We start from the raw sequence: 21,221 nt of genomic DNA on the forward strand, positions 1-21,221 counted from the left end.
CCTCTCTAATCAGAAGCAATTAGAGTACAGAGTTTCATTATATCAGATGCTAAGTCCTGGAGATCTATTATATAGTAACGTGACTAGAATTAACCATGCTGTATTGTATACTGGAAACGTGCTATGAGGTAGATCTTACATATTCTGAGTACACACACCCAAAAAAGGTAGATGTGTGAGGCGATGGATATATTAATTACCTTGATTGTGGTGATTAATTTACGGTATATATAAAATGTATATCCACACATTAAGTTGTAGCCCTGGCTGGTGTGGCTCAGTTGGTTGGAGTGTTGTCATATACATACAGCGGTTCTCAACCTCTGGGTCGCAACCCCTTTGGCGGTCGAACGACCCTTTCACAGGGGTCGCCTAAGACCATCCTGCATATCAGATATTTACATTACGATTCATAACAGTAGCAACATTACAGTTATGAAGTAGCAACGAAAATAATTTTATGGTTGGGTCACAACATGAGGAACTGTGTTTAAAGGGCCAGAAGGTTGAGAACCACTGCATTAGAAGGTGGTGGGTATGATGACCAGTCAGGGCACATACCCTGGTTCCGCAATCCAGCACATGTAAAAGGCAGCCAATCAATGTTTCTCTCTCTCTCTTCCTTCCTCTCTCTCTAAAGTCAATAAAAACATTAAAATAAAATCCCCAAACAAAAACAAACAGCAAGTAGTACACCTTAAATATATATAATTTTTATTTGTCAATTATACCTCAATAAAGCTGGGGGGGAGGGGGGAAGATAAACATTAAAAATAAAAAGCAACTGGCAAAGACTTCTAGAATAGATCATTTCTGGACTTTGGGAGCCACTTAGCTAATTTATTGAATGCTATCCACGTATTAAGCACTTTGCTTGGATTTTTAAAAATCTGTTGGGAAAATGAGCATTTAGAAAAATTAGTGCCATTCAGAATGAAGGGGAGGGAAGTGAAGGCAGATTGTAAAGGAGCCCATGGAAGAAAAAGAAGTCAAAATAGCTCAACCTCTGTGGTTCAGAGAGGGTTCACGGAGAAGGTGACATTGGACTGAGAATTCTTTATGGAGATATAATTGACATGTAACACTGTCATAGTTTTTATGTGTACAACATAATGAGTTGATAAATATATTGTTGTGAAATAATTGCCACAATAAAATTAGTTGACCTTCATCACCATGCAGTTATAATTTTTTTCCTTGAGATGAGAACTTTTAAGTGATTTTAAGTATGCAATATAGCATTATTAACTGTAGTCACCATACTGTACTTTACATCCTTATGACATTGATTTTGTTACTATTGTAGAAGTTTGTACCTTCTGTCCCCACCTTCACCCATTTCACACCCAACCCTCCACACCCTGCCTCTGGCAACCACCAATCTGTTCTATGTATCTCTGAGTTCAGCTTTTTTTTTTTTTTTTAATCCTCACTGGAGGATATTTTTCATTGATTTTTAGAGAGAGTGGAAGGGAGAGGGAAAGACAGAGAGAAATATTGATGTGAGAGAAAAACATCAATTGGTTGCCTCCTGCATGTGCTCCGACCAGGGCCTGGGCTGGGGAGGAGCCTGCAACCATGGTACATGACCTTGAGCGGAATTGAACCCAGGACTTCTCAGTCCACTTGCCTATGCTCTATCCACTGAGCCAAACCAGCTAGGGCTGAGTTCAGCTTTTTTTAGTTTTGTTTTTTTAGGTTCCACATCTAAGTGAGATCATATAATATTTGTCTTTGAATGAATTATTTCACTTAGGGTAATGTTCTCAAGGTCCATCTGTAGTGTTACAAATGTCAAAATTTCCTTTTCCATGACTAAATAATATCATAATATTCCATTTAATTCTTTATTCATTCATTTGTCAGTGGACAATTAGGTTGTTTCCACATCTTGGCTACTGTAAAATAATGCTGCAGTGAAAATGGGGGTGCCCATGTCTTTTTGATTTAGTGATTTTGTTTCCTTTAGAAAAAAATCCAGGTGGAATTGCTGAATCATTTGGTAGTTTTGTTTTTCATTTTTCTGAGTAACCTTCATACTGTTTTTCAGAGTGGCTGCACCAATTTACATTCCCACCAACAGTGCACATGGGTTCTCTTTCCTTTATATCCTCACTAACACTTATTTGTCTTATTTTTAAATGTGTGAGGTGATAGCTCATGGTGGTTTTGATTTGCATCTCCCTCCCGATCAGTGATGTGTAGCATCTTTGCATGTACCTGTTGGCCATCTGTATGTCTTCTTTGGAAAAATGTCTATTCAGATCCTTGAACTGAGTCTTAGAGGTTGAGTTAAAGGCTCACTGTCCAGGCGAGATAAGGAAAGGCATTCTAGGCAGAAGGGACCGGCAGCCTGCACAGGTCCAGAGACAGAACATGGTGGAATGTGTCAGTGAACTCCCAGTGCTTTGGAAAGGCTGTGCCACAGAGCTCAGTTAGTAGAGAGGGAGAAGACAGGGCATGAGAGGGAGGAGGAAGTCAGATTATGAAGATTGGGATTGCCTGAGACCTCTCTGGCAGCCGTGGCCGGAGTGGGTGGGGAATAGAGAAGAAGTGGGGAGATGCTTCCAGGAAGTGTCACATGCAATAAAGGATAGCCCCTCAAAGTGTGCCCCACCGTCATAGGCTTCCCTCTTTTGACTATTGTCCATGGCTGCCTGGTGGTGAGTATTGTATTTCACCAAGCTGCTTGCTTCACTCATTTTTACTATCTGCCGAAAACATTCTTTTCCATGAACTTGATCACCATTAGTAGTAGTTAAAAAAAAAAAAAAAAAAAAGAGCCCCCTACCTTTGGTTAGAGAGAAGTTCTTATAGGTCTCAGAAAAACTGGGATGAGTCCAGTGTGTCTGTCTGATTCTATTCCCTTGGGGTGGGGAGGAAGAGGCAGATTTCACGTGCCTGACCTTAGACTCCAGTTCTCTGTGAAGTTGGTTCAGCAGACAAGCAGGAACAGATGGATTGAAATGTTAAAAATCTGTTTGTTAAATGATTTCGGCTAACACAATCATTTAATTAGGGAAAAAAGCACCAAGACTATGTTCCTTCTTCAGTGATATTTAAAATAAGAATATCATTATTAATCATTCAAATGCTAACTTGCAATTTCTACACCATCGAATGGAAATGAGATAGTAGAGAGAGAGAGAGTCTTTTGTAGAAACTGACTATCTTTGTAGTTTTATTTTTGTTGTAGATGCAAATAATTTATTATTTGTGTTGTTACACAGTCCAGTATGCAATCAGCAGTTTCCCCCATCACTTTATAAATAATTGTTGAATTGTGACACATTTCCTCATGAGTAACCTTTTCTACAATAGTCCTTTAAGGCTCTTCTGAGAAGATTCTTTAAAAACATGAGGCTGCTAGAGGGATGTAGAATGAGGTTGGTTATAGAAGGCAAATGGGTGAGGCCACCTGTGTTACAGAGTGTTGGTGGGTGCAGTTGCACCGCGTGTGCACCCGACGCTGTGTTTGGTTTGGACACTCAGAGATGAGTAAGGTCATGACTCACAACACAGGAAATACAAGAGACAATTTTACCCCAACTCCAATATGAACTGATACAAGTTCCCCAGTAGAGAGAGATCCACATGTTGGCTCTGTGCGGGGAGCTGGCAGCGTTTTCACAAAGAAAACCGTACAGGCTGGGTCTTAGAGTAGAAATTTCAGTCAACCAGCGGAGAACGGCGGGTGGGATGGCGCCGGAAAGAGCATTTCAAAACCGAAGCGACAGAGATGTCTCCTGGAATTTTGAGCAGCTTGTTTCTGTTCCTTTTCCTCACCTCTGCTACATCAATGTTGTGATTTCTAATACATTCTGAAAAATTCCCCTTTGAGGAAAGAATGGGTTGTATCATGTCAGCATGTAGTGGATATTAATCTTGTCAGTGAGGGGGTAGTGATTGAGGATTCCTTTAAGGCCCAACATCAATTCACTTAAGTATGTTTTAATCGTTTGCTCTCCTGGCCTGGGCACTCACACATAAGTCTTCGCTGTCAGAAGCGAGGCACGTGGCCCGGGCAGTACAACATGTCCCCCCCATTGTTAGACACGTCGGTGTAATGAATCAATGCAGGCTCTTCCGGTTCCAAATGTACTTAACTTTCCACGAAGCATGCCTTTTCATGACTGGGCTTCTTTCAACAAGGTTATTTTATTTGTAGTTGCGCGAAAAAGAAACATAAGCTCTAACAGAGCTGTGGTGCCAGATGATAAATATATCCTTTCAAGGGCCGTGTTAAAAAAAAAAAAAATGGGTGACTGTATTTAATAAAACTTCTTAAGTTTTAAAAAGTATTCTTCATTCCCTTTTAGACCTCAGCTGGATCTCCAAAATACAAGTGAATCAACCGGCGGTCCTGAGACGCGCTCAACAAATCCAGGCTCGCAGGACCGTGAAGAAGGAGTGGCAGGTAAGGCTTCTTCTTAGTGCCTGTACTTTCCAGTGCCTGGCTCTTCCCTCAAGGCCGCAGTATTGAATTTCGCTCAAGATGCATCTAACCTTAAAAGATTGCAGCTGTCCATGACTTATTTTAATAATTCATATATGATGATGATGGGTTGGAGAAAGATAACACATTTATCCAAACAAGTTAAAATTGTTATCACTCTTGAGTGGCAAAGCCGCAAATGATTTTGAGGCATCTTTATTCATGAGTGCACTCAATGGCATCTTTTCTCAACACATTTATTCAGTTTCTTAGACATACCTCCTTTGGATGGCTTCTATTTTAATTTTCAAACCGTAACAACCAAACCGGGTGTGCCCACTGTTGAGGCCCTTAGGTGACCTCCTTTGACCATCGTGTTTTCCTTCGTATTAATTTTCATAAATCATGTTTCAAAATTCAGAAAAATGATGTTGCGTGGAGTACTTGTGGTAAGCCTATTCTCCTGTGGCTACCAACCAAAGACGTGCTATGCCTCGCAGGACTAAAAGGAATTGAGAGTCCATTTTACCAGGGAGGCAAAGTGTTGTGATCGAATCCTTTTGGGTGACATCTCACATTTTGTTCATCTTTGGAGATATGCTGATTGAAAAGTTAAAAGGAAACTAGTCAGAATGAGTTGTGAGATATGAATATTATTTAAAAATGGAATTGGATTAAATCAAAACAAACAAAGGAGATAGGGAGTCTTTTTTTGTTGTTGTTAATCCTCACCCGAGGCTATTTTTCCCATTGATTTTTAGAGAGAGTGGAAGGGAGGGGGAGAGGCAGAGAGAGAGAAATATTAATGTGAGAGAGATGCATCGATTCGTTGCCTCCTGCACATGCCCTACTGGGATCAAACCTGCAACCGAGGTATGTGCCCTTGACTGGAATTGAACCCGGGACTCTTCAGTTGGAGGGCTGGTGCCCTAACCACTGAGCAACCAGCTAGGGCATAGAGTCTTTTTATACTATCTCATCTGAGATCCCAGGGCTGGAGGTGAAATGTAAGACAGAAATGCTCTTGTTCCCACGTTCTTCCATGTGGGGTAGCTGTGAGGGGCTCCTTGTGAATGAGATGGAGAAGTCAGATGTGGGGAGACTGGATCTATTAGGGATTTCAAATTGGAATATCTATGGGAGAAAAAAAAATGTAAGACTGCTCTTCCCCCTTTTATTTTATTCTATGTGATACTCAGGTTGTTGGTCACTCTTAGCAATGTTTATAACAGAATGATATGCTGTGAATAGTGTAGATGTCAGCTTTTAGCATTCTTGTTTGTCTAGTGATTCTCTGCTAACTAACTGGGTTGGAGATTGATTTTTTTTTTTTAATCTTAGTTTTATTTTCCTTCAAACCAGGCTGCTTGGCTCCTGAAAGCTGTTACCTTTATAGATCTTACTACACTTGCAGGCGATGACACATATTCCAACATTCAAAGGCTCTGTTATAAAGCCAAGTATCCAATCCGGGAGGATCTCTTGGAAGCTTTAAATATGCACGATAAAGGTATTGTATGGTGTATAATCTGTCTGGGTTTTTCCTTTTTACAATACTGATGACTAAATCCAGAGGACTTAAGACAAGATTCAGCTGCTAAAATGATAGCAACAATAAAATCCAAGTGATAGAATTGTGTACACAGCCAAATAATTAGATTCTTCTCTGAAAAACAGCAGGGAGAGAATCTGAGTCTTATGTGTAGGTCTGTTCTTTCCATCATGGATTCAAGTTGCTGGTAGAGAACTTCTTGATTTTTCTTTTCATTTCTTCAGTTTTTGGAAATTTTCTATCTAGTGACTCTAAAATACTGATTCTGATTCCCCAGCCACATGTGAAAAAGCCAGTCTCATTACTTAATAATCACGTCTCATACATAAAGTATTTTCTGTGAGCAAATGAAATACTTTTGAGAATAAAATGCAAATGGGAAATATTACATGCTTGTATATTAGGTTCGATCTTTTGAGAAAAGTTTTATTCACTTTCTTAGTATACATGAAAGAACTTACAGCAACTTTAGAAAGTTGCTATAAGTACAAAACTTTAATATTTTAGAAATGGAGGAGACCTTTGAGAGTCAGTCTCCTTATTTCTAATATTTCTTTTAAAAAAATATGTATCTTTATTGATTTCAGAGAAGAAGGGAGAGAGAGAGACATAAAAACATCAGTGATGAGAGAGAATCATTGATCAACTATCTCCTACATGCCCTACACTGGGGATCGAGCCCACAATCCTGGCATGTGCCCTGACTGGGAATTGAACTGTGACCCCCTGGTTCATAGGTCAGTGCTCAACAACTGAACCACGCTGGCCGGGCTCTAATATTTCTAAATGAGGAGACCAAGACCTGGACGGCTAAATGCTGTTTGCAGGAGGACGTGCCCTGTTGTTCGCTGGGCTGGTGTCAGGAGCCAGGTCTTTCCATGAAGGGTGTCTGTAATGAGTGCAACTGGATATGTAGATAAGTTGTAGACCTAAAAAACTGGACAGCTTTTGAAAAATATTTATGATGTTTTTCTTGAGTTGACAATAAAAACAACACCTACTAGTAATACTTAATAGTATCAGCTTTGGGGGAGAGGTGCTAAAAAATGTAACAACTCTGTATGCTTTATGTTATTGTTTTGTTTTATAATGTCTAATTTAATTTTTATTTTTGTAAGAGCTTATTCCTCAAAATGGAGGTTCCAGATTTATTTACTAGAGGCCCGGTGCATGAATTTGTGCACAGGTGGTCTGGCTGGCTGCCCACCCTGATGGGGGCCCATCGGGCTGGGCCGGCAGGGGGGAGGGGCCGAGGGCACTTGGCCGGCTGGCCCCACCCCTGATTGGGGTGGGAGGGGCCGATTGGGGGCCAGACCGGCCTGGGGGGAAGGGGGGGTGATCGGGGTCTGGATCAGGCTGGTTAGCTGCTGCAGTACGTGTCATAGCCACTGGTCATTCTGGTTGTTCTGCTGTTCCAGTCACTGGGCTTTTATATATATAGATTATTTTTTATAAAACAGGGGGTAGGAGTAATTAAATGTCATTTTGCTATACTACCCTGTAAGGTTAGCTCATATTTTTCTTCATCCACTTTCTGAATGCTGGACAAATCTGGATTTTGTTAATTACATGAAATAAGATATTTTTATTGACCCAAGACCACCACCCTTATTATTTAAGAATTTAAAAAAAGTCGTGTTATGTTAACTTTAAAGAACAATATATCACAATTGTTTTATTCTATGACTGTAACGATGAGAAAATGGTCCATGTTGTCAAGAACTGGGAAGAAATGTGGAAAATAAAAACGGAACATATTGTCAAATTACAGTGGGAAGTCTGGAGAGTGTTGAGGGGGGAGGTAGGAGATCAACCGAAGGACTTGTATGCATGCATATAAGCATAACCAATGGACACAAGACACTGGGGGGGTGTGGTGAGGGCATGTGCCGGAGGATAGGGGAGGTCGGGGGAAGGTCAGTGGGGGGGAAAAACAAGGAGACATACGTACTACTATTTGTAATACTTTAAACAATAAAATAAAATTAAAAAAAATAAAAATCTTTTAATTTTTGCCGCATCGTGGGGGAATTCTTTTTTCCTCTCATTTTGATTTCTGCCGATACTGTGCTATAGGTAATAGTTAAAGGCATTTTGAACTTCACATTCAGAAGGCTGCTGTGCTTTCTTTCTTCATAGGCATCACTACGGCTGCCGTTTGCGTCTACCCTGCCCGCGTGTGTGATGCCGTGAAAGCGCTGAAGGCTGCCGGCTGTACTATTCCCGTGGCATCAGGTAAAACCGGTGTGGCTTTTGTTGATGTCTTTCAACATGTTTCCAGTTCTTCGGCTCAGACATCTTAGGGTTTTACGTATAGTTGTACACTATGCTTTTAATCAGTTTTATGTATTTGATCGGTTGTATTTATTCCTTTAGTATTTATTAATTGCCTTCCAAGTAGCAATTAACATTAACTAATTACTAATTCCTTTAATCAAAGGGAATTATATTCTCAAAAATATAGACCTGTATTCCTGTCCTTAGGGCAACTTAGTTGTTTTGGAGGAATAATCAAATTTAAAAAATCATAATGCCAGATGTGTAGTATATTATATAAATGTAAAATATGATAATACAGTCATGCAGAAGGGTAGTTGTAACTCTGAGCAGGAACTTATTTATTCTGCATAGGGTGGTGACACTTGGAGAGTAAGGGAATGCTTCATAGAGACCAACAATAACTGCACTGGTTTGAAAGGGTAAGGGAGTTTGCAGTGTTGAGAACATAGGGAATGGCATTTAGACAGAAGAACGATTGTGGGTGAAGGCAGAAGCATGTTCCGAGAACTGCAGGTGGCTTGCAATTGTTGGATCCTAAGGTGGGACAGAGTCGGGACTATGGGAGTTGAAGCTGGAGATCTTATGGAGACCATGCCAGGCTGTGCCATTTGGGCTGTGTTCTGGTGATGGGGAAGGTACGGAAAGCTTTTAAGCAGAGGCAGACCACGATCCACTTCATGATGTCCTGAGTTAGGGCATGGTAGTGAGCAAATGAGAAGGGGTGAGCTGGACTTAGGGAGACTATCCCTGTCCCTGTGGGAGTTGATGAGAGACACCCCAAAGCCTAGAAGATAAAAAAAAGAGGGCATGTTCAAGAGTTACTGACTTAAGATAGACATGTAGGACATGGCATAAGGGAAAGAAAAGTCTTTTTAAAAGCTTCGCCGAAACCGGTTTGGCTCAGTGGATAGAGCGTCAGCATGCGGACTGAAAGGTCCCGGGTTCGGTTCCGGTCAAGGGCATGTACCTGGGTTGCGGGCACATCTCCAGTAGGGGGTGTGCAGGAGGCAGCTAATCGATGTTTCTCTCTCATCGATGTTTCTAACTCCCTATCTTTCTCCCTTCCTCTCTGTAAAAAATCAATAAAATATATAAAAATAAAAAATAAAAAAATAAAAGCTTCAATATAGTGTGTGTGTGTGTGTGTGGGTATGTGTGTGTGTCTGCCTCTTACACATGGATGGATGGATGGATGGGTGGATGGATGGATGGACGTAAAATTAAAATTTACTTTTAAAAGATGTTGGAGAGCCTGGTCGGTGTGGCTCAGTGGTTGAGCATTGACCTATGAACCAAGAGGTCATTGTTCAATTCCCGGTTAGGGATCCATTACCAGTAGTATGAGTGCAGGAGGCAACTGATTGGTGTTTCTCTCTCACTGATGTTTCTATCTTTTTATCTCTCTCCCTTCCTCTCGCTCTGAAATCAATAAAAACATATTTAAAAAAAAAGATGTTGGAGGAATATCCTGGTGCTTTAAAAAAGTATCTATGAAGATTGTTAATTTATTGTATTCAAAATACATCAAAAGAAACATTATGTACAGTATTTATGTATCGATCATTTGTGAAGATTCCCAAAGTATTTGGCAGCTACACCTTTATTGATGTTAAATTCTCAGCCAATTCAGCTTTTCCTCTGTACAACAGAGAAATGTGCCTTCCTCTAAGGGAGCAGACCCAAGGAATTTAACAACATCAAGGTAACACAAGGGATTATCTATAGCTATCAGAATGGAATTAATGATGCATGTCAAAATGTTTAATACTTTTCCGGAACTGTAGTTGTGTTTTCATTTTCTTTATATTTGGCCCTGCTCTTCCCAGCTCTGTCCCTGCCCCAGTTTTGTGGACTGATCAGGTGCTTTTTCTTCATTCTCTTTCCTTTATTCCTGTCTGCTTAGCTGGTTGTTTTAAGATAGGCATTGGGAGGAACCTACCTTACAATTTGGTTACAATGGCTAAAAATGTGAATGGTAAATAAAAAATGCATTGAGGGCCACCTGAGTGGGATGCGTAATTAGTGTCCTGATACCAAGATAGGGATACAGCTACTATTTTATGAGCATCAGTGTGATGACATTTTTTTAATTGCTATTTGCTCAGAGTACCCTCATGAGCATCTCTGAAGCAACTTGATTTCAGGTCTTCTAGACGCGAGGATATAATGCTGATGTCTGTCCTAATGCCATTACTATATGAGATAACATTCTGTTCTTCACACTTATCAGGATATGCATGAAGTTTTTAAGAGTCATGAATGCTTTGGTCTTTAAATGCTGATTTATTTTGTCTGAAATTCTTTGTTGACCAAACGAAGTTCCTTCCTTTCTTTTCTTTTTTCTGTTCTCTACCAGTGGCCACTGGCTTTCCAGCTGGACAGACTCATTTAAAAACACGATTAGAAGAGGTGAAATTGGCTGTGGAAGATGGAGCTACGGAAATCGATGTGGTAATTAACAGGACCTTGGTGCTGACAGGCCAGTGGGAAGGTAGGTGCATGTCCTAACCTACAAGGGAGACACAGTTCTTCCCTGGTGGACGAAATGGTGGGGATCTGGTCAGAGACAACATGTTTTGGAAATGATTGCTCCACATCACAAGTGATTGGATGGGAGGGTGAATCTAGGACAGTGGTTCTCAACCTTCCTAATGCTGTGACCCTTTAATACAGTTCCTCACGTTGTGGTGACCCCCAACTATAAATTATTTTCGTTGCTACTTCATAACTGTAATTTTGCTACTGTTAATGAATTGTAATGTACATATCTGATATGCATTGTTATAAATTGAACATAATTAAAGCATAGTGATTAATCACAAAAACAATATGCAATTATATGTGTGTTTTCCAATGGTCTTAGGTGACCCCTGTGAAAGGGTTGTTCGACCCCCAAAGGGGTTGCGATCCACAGGTTGAGAACCGCTGATCTAGGAGAAGCCATGGCTAAGATCACTCATCCTTGTGCCCCTGATAAATCCTGGAATTTGCCTACCTGCATGAGCTTTTTAGATCCTTCTGAGTGCTTAGGTGAATAGTTATTTCCATGCAGTAGATTATTAACTTTTATCCTATTCTATATTGTTTTGTTAATCAATGCAATAATCACTCCAGGCAAGTCTTTTATGCAAAGTGTATTTTAATATGATGGAGGAAATTTCCCTTTTATATGTTAATCTTTGTGTATTTTTAGGATGTGGAATTATTAATGTCTGCTAAGTCTGTATTTACTTCTGTTCTTGACATAGCTCCTATGAATATTATTTCATATTCACCTTTGAGATTCATGATTTACTTTCACACTGATTGCAATGGGATGTTGCCTATTCCAGTAACACACTATTGTCTTTTATAATTAGACTAGAGGCCCAATGCACGAAATTTGTGCAAGAGTAGGCCTTCCTTCCTCTGGCTGCCGGCACTGGCTTCCCTCTGGCACCCGGGACCCGGGCTTCCCTCGCAGCCCTGGCTTCGTCCAGAAGGTCGTCTAATTAGCATATTAGACGTATAGTTTATATTGTAACCTGTGCTTTGTCTCTAGAATACTACTAATTGGAAAATAAAATACAGTAGGAGAGGGGTTTTGATGTAATTGGCAGTCCCTTAATGGACTAGGAATGGTTGTTTGTAAGAACTGGTAATTTCTCAATAACAGGCATTCATGCAAAATATAACAACACATTTTTGTCCTAGACCATATTTTTCTATTAACCCTTTTTAATGGTGTTAATAACCTCTTGACCCAAAACAAATGGAAAAGGAACATTTAATATTAGAAATTGTAATTCTAAATAGAAATCAGTAATGACTTAGGACTTTTTTCACTGCAGTATTTTGTCTTTCGGTTCTCAATTTGGTTACACATTGTATTTTTTCAGTGTTATGTTTTGATATTAGCCATTTATTAAAATATGAGTCTAAAATTGATTTCTTGGAATTTGCTGATGGAGGGGTCTGTCGGGCTATTACACATTCAAATCTGGGTCCTTCTCTGTGTACTGAGGGTACGTAGGACCTGGTTAAAGAAAGAAAGGATCCCATTTTTAAAAACCTGGCATTCAGAGTGCATCTCAACCATGTCTATGGTCACAAGGTCTATGATCCACAGTTTAGGATGTGAATTCCAAGGGTAGATTGGAGGGGCCTCATATTCCTCCTCTTGGGTTCTCCATGGTGATGATTTAAAATCTCTACTGTTCTTAGACTTGTAACTCTTCTGCTCACCTGGAGGCTCCTTCACTCTTAGCTGATGACCTACCTGCTACCTCTCAGAGAAGAAAGAAAACATTAGACAGGAACTCCCTCCAGGTCCTTGCATCAGATCTGCTTCTCTTTATACTTCCTCTCAATCCAATCCCTCTGTTATGCTGGGGCTTTCATTTTCTTCCACATTTTCGGAGGCCTTACTCCATTTATTGGCCTTTTTCCCCCCTCCTGTTTCTTTAGCCTCCCTCTACTTGCTCATTCTCATTAGCATCAGACATATGTAAGCTTTTCTTATTCATGAAAAACCCCACATGCCACCTTTCCCCTTTGTCTCCAGCTAAATTTCCCTTCCTGCTCTTCCCTTCCCTCCCCCGATGGCTAAATTCTTGATTCAGATGTCATTGTTACTCTTGAATCTGTTCTAGATACTAATGCCCTCTCATTTCACTGTGCCCAGGGGATACTCTTCCTTCTACTGAGCTTTCCTGTTCAGCAGCATGTGACACATGCTAGAAACACTCTATTGCCATGGTTCTGGTGACTGTACGTCCTTCAGGTTTTCCTCCGTGGTTCTCATTTCTCCTGCATCTTGTTTACAAGCTCTTCTGCCTCCTCTGGCCTCCCTGAGAGTCGGTGGTCCCGGGTCCTGCCCTCGCCAGCTCTGCGACCGACCTCCCTCCGACGCGGCACACGCGCTCTCCTCTCTTCTCTGACTCTGGCTACATCCCCTGTGCCGAAGACTCCCACACCGTCTAGATGTCAGAGCCTGAGTCTTGCCTGCCTCCTGAACTCATGTTCCATTTCCCCACTAAACTCTGTTGCTTTTCATCCATCCTTTTCACATAAGCAGACATTCAGAAATCGGTGAATCTTGATCCAAGCAGAGAATCTTGACATCTTTTGGGGGAAAAAATGCACCTCTCTCCAACTTAAACACTTTCTGTTAAACAGTTTTATTTCAGCACCGTCGTGTCCATGCTTGTGTTACTCTGGAGCACAGTGATTCTCTCAGGGGCAGAGATGTCTGAGGGGACTTGCCCACAGCTCCTGGGCCAGACTGCGGTGCTTTCTGACTTCATATGTCTTTACACTGAAACATTGTTGGCGATGCTGCTTTGCCTGGCCCTTTGCTGTTAAGCTTTTTTTTTTAATATATATATTTTATTGGTTTTTTACAGAGAGGAAGGGAGAGGGATAGAGAGTTAAAAACATCGATGGGAGAGAAACATCGATCAGCTGCCTCCTGCAAACCTCCTACTGGGGATGTGCCCGCAACCAAGGTACATGCCCTTGACCGGAATCGAACCCGGGACTCCTCAGTCTGCAGGCTGATGCTCTATCCACTGAGCCAAACCGGTCAGGGCTGCTGTTAAGCTTTTTGCTATGACATCCTGCTTCGCTCCTTACGGCGCACTGTCCTTCCCTGCCAGTGCTCCCCTCGATCCTTTCTGTCTGGGCACAGAGAGGTACACCCCCTGGCATCGCTCGGGGCAGTAGTTTTAACTGCCGAGGGTGTGGGATGTATTGCTGGTCCTCGGAGTTACCTGGCAGACACTTGCTTTATTTTTTTTAGAACTTTCACTGTTATTTTTCAATTACAGTTTACATTCAATCTTATTTTGTATTAGTTTCAGGTGTTCAGCATAGTGGTTAGACAGTCCTATACTTTACAAAGTGCCCCCCCCTCCACCGATATTTCTAGTACCCACCTGGCACCATGCATAGTTATTACAGTATCATTGACTATATTCCCTATGCTGTACTTTATATCCCTGTGACTATTTCAAACTGCCAATTTGTAGTTCTTAATTCCTTCACCATTTTCACCCAGCCCCCCAACCCCCCCGCCCCTTGGGCAACCATCAGTCTGTTCTCTGTGTCCTTATGACTGACAGACGTTTTCAGATCACTTGCCCCAGCACCTCTCCTCACAGAATCTTGTGCATCCCCCAACCCCCAGCTTGTGGTGGGGTGGGGAGGGCTGTGCTGGCCTATGGTAGAGGTGGGGGCACCCAGCCGACCAGCCAGGTAGGCCAGACATCATGGGACCTCAGTCAGACCCAGAACGTGTACCCTGTGGAGCAGGAAGGGAGGATGGGGAGACAGAAGAACTGAGAGCTGAGTCTTTGCATTAGACAGACCTTGGTTGCAGTCCAGGCACTACCATTAGTAGCTCTTTTCTCTTGGGCAAGTTCCTTCTCTGTGCCTTCTGTTCCTTTTGTAAAATAGCAATAATGGCATCTACTTCACAGAGTCGTCATAGGGATTAAATGAGATAATGTGTGTGAGTGGATCATCCTGTTGCTCAGCCCAGATGACTCCCTCCTGGCCAACTGCATTTTCTTTGCTTTCCCCCTCTTCCTCCTGCTGAGGTTAGTATGTGGCCAAGCACATGTATTGAGTCACTGCAGTGGAACTCTAAGGGCTTGAGCTTCAGTCTCTGTAATTTTGTTAATTTACACCTAGACTTTGGGCAAACAATTCTCTCTGCCTGCATTTAAATAAGCTACCAGTGCGGGGGGGATAAGACTTAAGGATTTCCACAGCCCTTTAGAGCTTTAATGGCCTGTGAGTTTATATTTGGCGTTTCTTTGTCTGTGGGTATCATTCCCATGACAAGCGCTTGCAATACTGTGTTTTTTTAATGACGATATTGAAGTTGACATCTAAGGTGCATCCTTAAACCATTCTTTGATGAATTCCAGAAGGTATTCTTCATTTCAAATCTTGCTCAGCAGGTTTTGAAAACTAAGTGCATTCCATGCTCTGTAAATACACAGAAGTGTTCTTTTTTTTTTTTTTTTTTTTACCTTTTTATGACCCCTCTCTGCTGCATATCTTTACTTACTACTATATTACCAGGGACATAGAAATGCTGTCAGATTCTGCCTCACTCCACAACCTTCTAGTTCCTTGAGCCCCGGACCCGGAGCTGTCTTTCCTAGTTTCCAGAAACCCATCTGGCCCTGGAACACTAACAGAAATGACCCCAAAGGCGGCCTCATCTGTGACGTTTTCCCAGAATTTTATGTTCAGTGTAGCAAGTGGAAATATTGTTTGTCTCCTACTTCCAGAGCCTCAAGTGCCTTTCACCCATTTCCCTTCTGTAGCCCAGAGCTGCTCTTCTAAACTTGGTCTGTGGAGTACGTGCCTCCTGGCTATCAAGAGTTGTTTTTTTAAAAAAATATATTTCTTTATTGATTTCAGAGAGGAAGGGAGAAGGAGAGAGAAACATCAATGATGAGAGAGAATCATTGATTGGCTGCCTCCTGCATACCCCACACTGGGGATCGAGCCCGCAACCCAGGCATGTGCCCTTGGCCGGAATCGAACCTGGGACCCTTCAGTCCGCAGGCCATTCATTGCTCTACCCACTGAGCCAAGCCGGGTAGGGCCTATCAAGAGTTTTAGGGGGAGAGAATGAAATATTCGGGCCAAAGCTACAGTGTCTATCATTGTGTCGTACGCTAGTGGGTCCTGAAGATCTTGAATCTGGGCACCCATTTATTTTTCTTGTTTGCTTATTTTTACACAAGAGGGATGGTAGAAAGAACATCCTTTAAGAGGAATTGGTGGTTTTCTTCGTTTTGTAGAGCTGTTAATCATCATATCAACGAGAAAAGCAATCTCGGCATCTCTAGACACTTCCTTGGGAAGAATCACATCAGCTCTAATCTGTGCTTTCTCAGTTTGGGGAGTTGTTTGTAACAGAAAACGCTAGAGATACTTCTGGCAGCTGTATGCTCTTATGGCTTTTGTTTTTATGCTCAAAACTTCAAATACTATTGACCAAAATGTGTGTTTTATTTCTTGTAGGTTATTTTACTGCCTGGTGTTTGAGCTCATCTCGGTTTTACTTAGACACGATTAATTAGATGCCTTGGTGGAAAAAAAACTGTTCTTGAACATTTTGTGACTTTTTTAGTTTAAAAGGTTGCTATACAATTTATATTAAGTGTTTTACTGTACATATAATTATCATAAGAGTTATTTTCAGGCCATTCTTTCTGCAGTGTTGAACATCTTTCCGGTACTCAAAAAATAATTGCTTAGATATGTTCGTTAACAATTATTTTTTAAGTGCCTTTGGATAGCACGAACTATAAAAGAAAATCCACTTTACGACTTTTAGATAGGAAATACAGTCTTTAAACACCTGGGTTCTTCCTTAAATCATAATTTCTGTACAGGAAAGCTTTCCTAACATAGTTTTCTATGTCTGTAGCAGTGCTTTTCCAGAAAACTTAACTCACTGTCAGCAGCCTGAAGATTAAGAATATATTTTCCTTTAAGGTGGGAGCTGGAGAGGAACAGATAATTTTAAATAGAGAAAATAAAATGCTATAGATGCAAGTTCCTGCTGACCTGGGGAGCAGAAGGTAGAGTCAGTTTCCACCTATTTTGGATGCTCTTTAAAACAGGTGCGGGATGGCCCTGGCTGGGTAGTTCAGTTGGTTCGAGTGTCATCTCAATACGCCAGTGTTGCGGGTTCGATCCCCAGTCAGGGCACATACAAGAAGCAACCAATGGGTGCATAATGAATGGAACAAGAAATTGATGTTTCTCTCTCTCTCTCTCAAATAAATTAAAAAAAATTTAAGACAGGTGCGGGAAGGATGACCCACTCCACAACTTGGATCCACAAGGCCCTGCATGTAGACCTTTCCCAGTGCAGCTAAGTTCTCTGATCCCTGTCAGTGAGCACTCCACCCTCACCTGATTTTTTTATCTGGGAATGGTGAGCAGAAGGTCAGGTGTGACCTCCATCTCTCCTCGTCAGTGTGGCAGTAGTAGGAGGGATGAGGGAGGACAGACAGGAGACAACCCCTTCTGCTGGTTGAGACACTGTATTGATTAAGCATCTGCAATGTAATATAGCCTGGGTTTCTAGTACACCCACTCTCGCTACTCCTGAAAACCTCATTATAAGTCAAAACATTTATTATCAGGTTTTTAATGTGACATCACTATGCCAGCCACTTCTCTGGTGTATGTGTTTTGTTAAATTTTGCATTATTCTGACTAATTTGCAGTCGTGGTGTTTGAATTCCATTTTCATTTGTCAGTCATCTTTTATAATAGCCTTCTAAATTATTATTTTTCTGGTACGTGCGAGAATTGTTTTTTCTTCCTTTGTTTTTAATGGGGAATTTTCGGTTTTTGTAATGTTTGAAATTTTAACAATGAATATGTATTATGTGAATATGTGAGCAGAAAAGTTAATAAGTACTCTAGGGAATAAGGTCATGATATATACATAGATTTAGCAGTAAGGATATTTACAGTACTAAAGTGTTGTTTATCAGAGCAAAAGATCTGAAACCTTAAATAGCCAATAATAGAAAAATGATTGAATAAATTATTTATGACCATGCAGTGGAAGATGGTATAGGGATGTTGTTATTTCTAGGCCTTCTCAGAGGACAGCTCTAGGAAATACGTGAATATTCACATATACACAATGCACCCATATAAACACATCTACCTGTCTGTCTGTCTGTCTATCTATCTCTCTATTCCAGAGCCAATGAGTTCACATGGACAACTTTTACTATAAGGCAACATCACATGGTTTATTTTTCGCCTCTCCCTTTCTATATTTATGTGCCTCTTTCTTGTCAGTGAGAAATCTTGCTCCAATTATTCTCAGTATATTTGCTTATTGGGTCAGTTTCCTTGTATATAACAATCTCTTTTTCCTGTGGGCTGTCTCCCTCGCCCAGTTTGGTGTACTCAGGCTGTTCTTCAAGTTCTCCAGAATTCCCCACCCTCACTGGTAAGAGTGCCCCTCGATGCACGGAAAACAATTTGAGAATTTTTAAAGAGAGATGCTTTGAAAGTTAGGGGACTTTTCATTCTTTGGAGTAATTATTCTGCGTGAAGAATTTTTGGGAAGGAGGATCTCTTGCACTTATCACTTCACTTGTAATTCTCTCCACATATATAGTTCAGTTGCAATTATGTAAACCTACATCCTGCTGTCCTCTCCTGTTAATGTAGAGAAAACACCCATTAGCTTTTGCATTGTTTTGCTTGTTTATCTTGAAAGTGACAGTTGAGTATGTTAAAGGACATTCTGATTGGAGATAGACTGGGTTACATTTCAGCCATCAAGTCGCTTGATTTGCATTTATCGTCTGTCTGGTTCCTAGGTGTCCATCATTGTGATGCCAGCGTGCCCAGAACTATGTAGACACCTCTCATAGTGCTTCTCCTGGTTTCTGTGGCTTGTGCTGGAGGGGGGTGGTCTATTTTTCTCATATGTGAGAGCTATAAATTCTAATTATACTTTCCTAAGTGTTAGGGCAGTGCTTGCTTCATTTTGTTTTTTAGAGTTTTTGAAATTCCTGGATGTATGTATATAAGGAAGAAATATGGAAAACTAGCATTGAATGATTAAATGCTTCTATCTGCCTGGTGTTGTTCTAGCCACAGGTATTATTATTATATTTAATCTTCACAAAAACATGTGAGCAAACTGCAGCTCCTGAGTAATTAGGCTTAGAAAAAATTGAGTAATTCCTATAAGTTTACAAATCTAGTAAGTAGCCGGACTGTCTTATTATCCCAGGAGTCTGTGCTATCCAAAGGAGCATGGGCTCTGAGTTTTAAAAAAACTGTGATATAGTAACCATGTTTTTCCAGACCACTCTTCCAGTGCCCCAAAGAGGTTGTATACACAGTTCATGGAGTCCTCCGCTTTTATCAGCCCCTCTGTGCTCTGAATCTAAGAAGCACTCAGCAGTAACAGTAACAGCACCACCACCGCTGCCAGCAACAGGAAAACAAGGGCCGCCATTCCTTGAGTGTTAACTATGTGACAAATACTGTCCTTTGCATTTTGTGTGTAGTAACCTGTCTGATGCTTGAAATAACTCCATGAATTGTTCGTACCTCTATTATCCCCATTTTATAGATGAAGAAACTGAGACAAAGGTTAAGTAACTTGCCCAAATCAAACAGCGAATTAGTTTTATAGCTAAGATGTGAGCCCACGCAGCCAGGGCACCCACTGCTGGCTGCTTTCCCATCCTTCCTCAGTAAATATTTGTTATACTAGACTTCTGAGTTGAACACAAATGAAAAGCAATTCTGATTAAGTTAAGCTAAAGGGCTTTATTAGGAGGATATATAGTAACTCACTGCGTCAGTAGGAAGCCTGAAAAACCAGGCTTGGAAAACAAGTAGGATCATGAAGGACTGGGGAGCGGAGGATGCAGCCAGACTGAGCCCCAGGAAGAGCTTGGTCACAGGGCCACTGCTGCTGCCGCCACCACAGTACCATGCTGCTGGCTGGTGGCCGCTGGACTCTTGCATCTGCTGCCATGGCTGATGCTGCAATGCTAATACAAATCTCTAACTGTTCTTTCATCTTTGTATCACTCACTGAGATTCACAGGCCCAGGTTGAAGTATTCATTGATGTAGCCCAGCCCGGATGTATGTATGTATGTATGTATGTATGTATGTATGTATATATTTATTTATTTTTAAACTCTTTTTAAAAAAATATTTTTTATTGATTTCAGAGAGGGAGAGAGAGAGATAGAAGCATCAATGATGAAAGAGAATCATTGACTGCCTCCTGCACGCCCCACACTGCGGATCGAGCCCATAACCCAGGCATGTGCCCTGACCTGGAATCAAATCTGAGTCCCTTTAGTCCGCAGGCAGATGTTCTATCCACTGAGCCAAACCAGCCAGGGCTCAGGCTACATTTTTTAAATTTTATTTATTTATTTATTTTGGTTACTCCCCACTCAGGGTATTTTTCCATTGATTTTTAGAGAGAGTAGAAGGGAGAGGGAGAGACAGAGAGAAACATTGATGTGAGAGAGACACATCGATTGGTTGCCTTCTGCACGCACCCTGACCAGGGCCGGGGAACCTGCAACCGAGGTACGTGCCCTTGACTGGAATCAAACTCAGAACCCTTCGGTCTGCAGGCTGACGCTCTATTCACTGAGCCGAACCAGCTAGGGCAGGAGGTTACTTTTGAAATCAGTGGCGTGGAGCTGCTGTGGAGCCCCTTCGTTCAGCATGTGTGGTAGCCATGGTGTGCGTTGGGTGTGCTGGGCTGTGGGCCTTCAGGCCACATTTTTCAAAGGCCAGATCTGATATACTTTTTCATTTAATTGTGCTGGTATACTCTGAGCGGAATAGTAAGAGAAAGAAGGAACAACTTTCCCAATGTTGAACTTATTAATTAATATATTTGCTCAGAAAAACGTGACCCTCCTAATGTGTTGAAACAGGTCAGTAGAATGATTTGAGGAGTTGGCAGGTAAAGACTAAGAATGCACTGGTTGCATATTAGCTAAACCCAGTTAAATTCTAAGTGATTATTTTTGTTTCATTCTGTTTGGATCATGGATTAAAGAGCATTACTCCTAGGTAGCTGATAATTGAGTCATAAAATATATTTGGGTTTTCTGGTTGATTTTAACTGTAGGTGAAGAAATTCACTGGGTATCAAAAGGTGATATTCTTTAGGAAAAGGATGGCATAAATACGATCGGGATCAATGTTTCCAGAACTTTGTTATATAGGCCAAAGTTCAGTTTAACAAATGCTGTAATAAAGTATTTTTAAGCCTTATCTGATGGCTCACTGATTGTAAGCACTAATCCATATAAAAAATTTCGGTGCAGTACAAGGAGTTGGATCAGGCCAAGAAACAAGATCTGGTTTTCATCACACAACACTTAATGGAAACTCATTTTACTAGAATTCTGAGCTTAATAAGGAA

At 41.2% G+C, this 21,221-nt stretch overlaps 1 protein-coding gene across 2 annotated transcripts in view; it reads left to right on the forward strand.

Moving 5' to 3' along the window:
* Positions 1 to 21,221, forward strand: part of DERA (deoxyribose-phosphate aldolase) — a 94,620-nt gene that overhangs the window by 25,977 nt on the left and 47,422 nt on the right. For both annotated transcript variants that reach the window (XM_006084292.3, XM_023750078.1), the window contains exons 2-5: positions 4,320 to 4,417; positions 5,798 to 5,945; positions 8,127 to 8,222; positions 10,624 to 10,758. In XM_006084292.3, coding sequence (XP_006084354.1) covers positions 4,320 to 4,417; positions 5,798 to 5,945; positions 8,127 to 8,222; positions 10,624 to 10,758 — 477 coding nt within the window. The remainder of the gene's footprint in view (positions 1 to 4,319; positions 4,418 to 5,797; positions 5,946 to 8,126; positions 8,223 to 10,623; positions 10,759 to 21,221) is intronic.

The sequence above is a fragment of the Myotis lucifugus genome, unplaced genomic scaffold (assembly GCF_000147115.1).
Source record: "Myotis lucifugus unplaced genomic scaffold, Myoluc2.0 scaffold_10, whole genome shotgun sequence".
In the NCBI taxonomy this organism is placed as follows: domain Eukaryota; kingdom Metazoa; phylum Chordata; class Mammalia; order Chiroptera; family Vespertilionidae; genus Myotis; species Myotis lucifugus.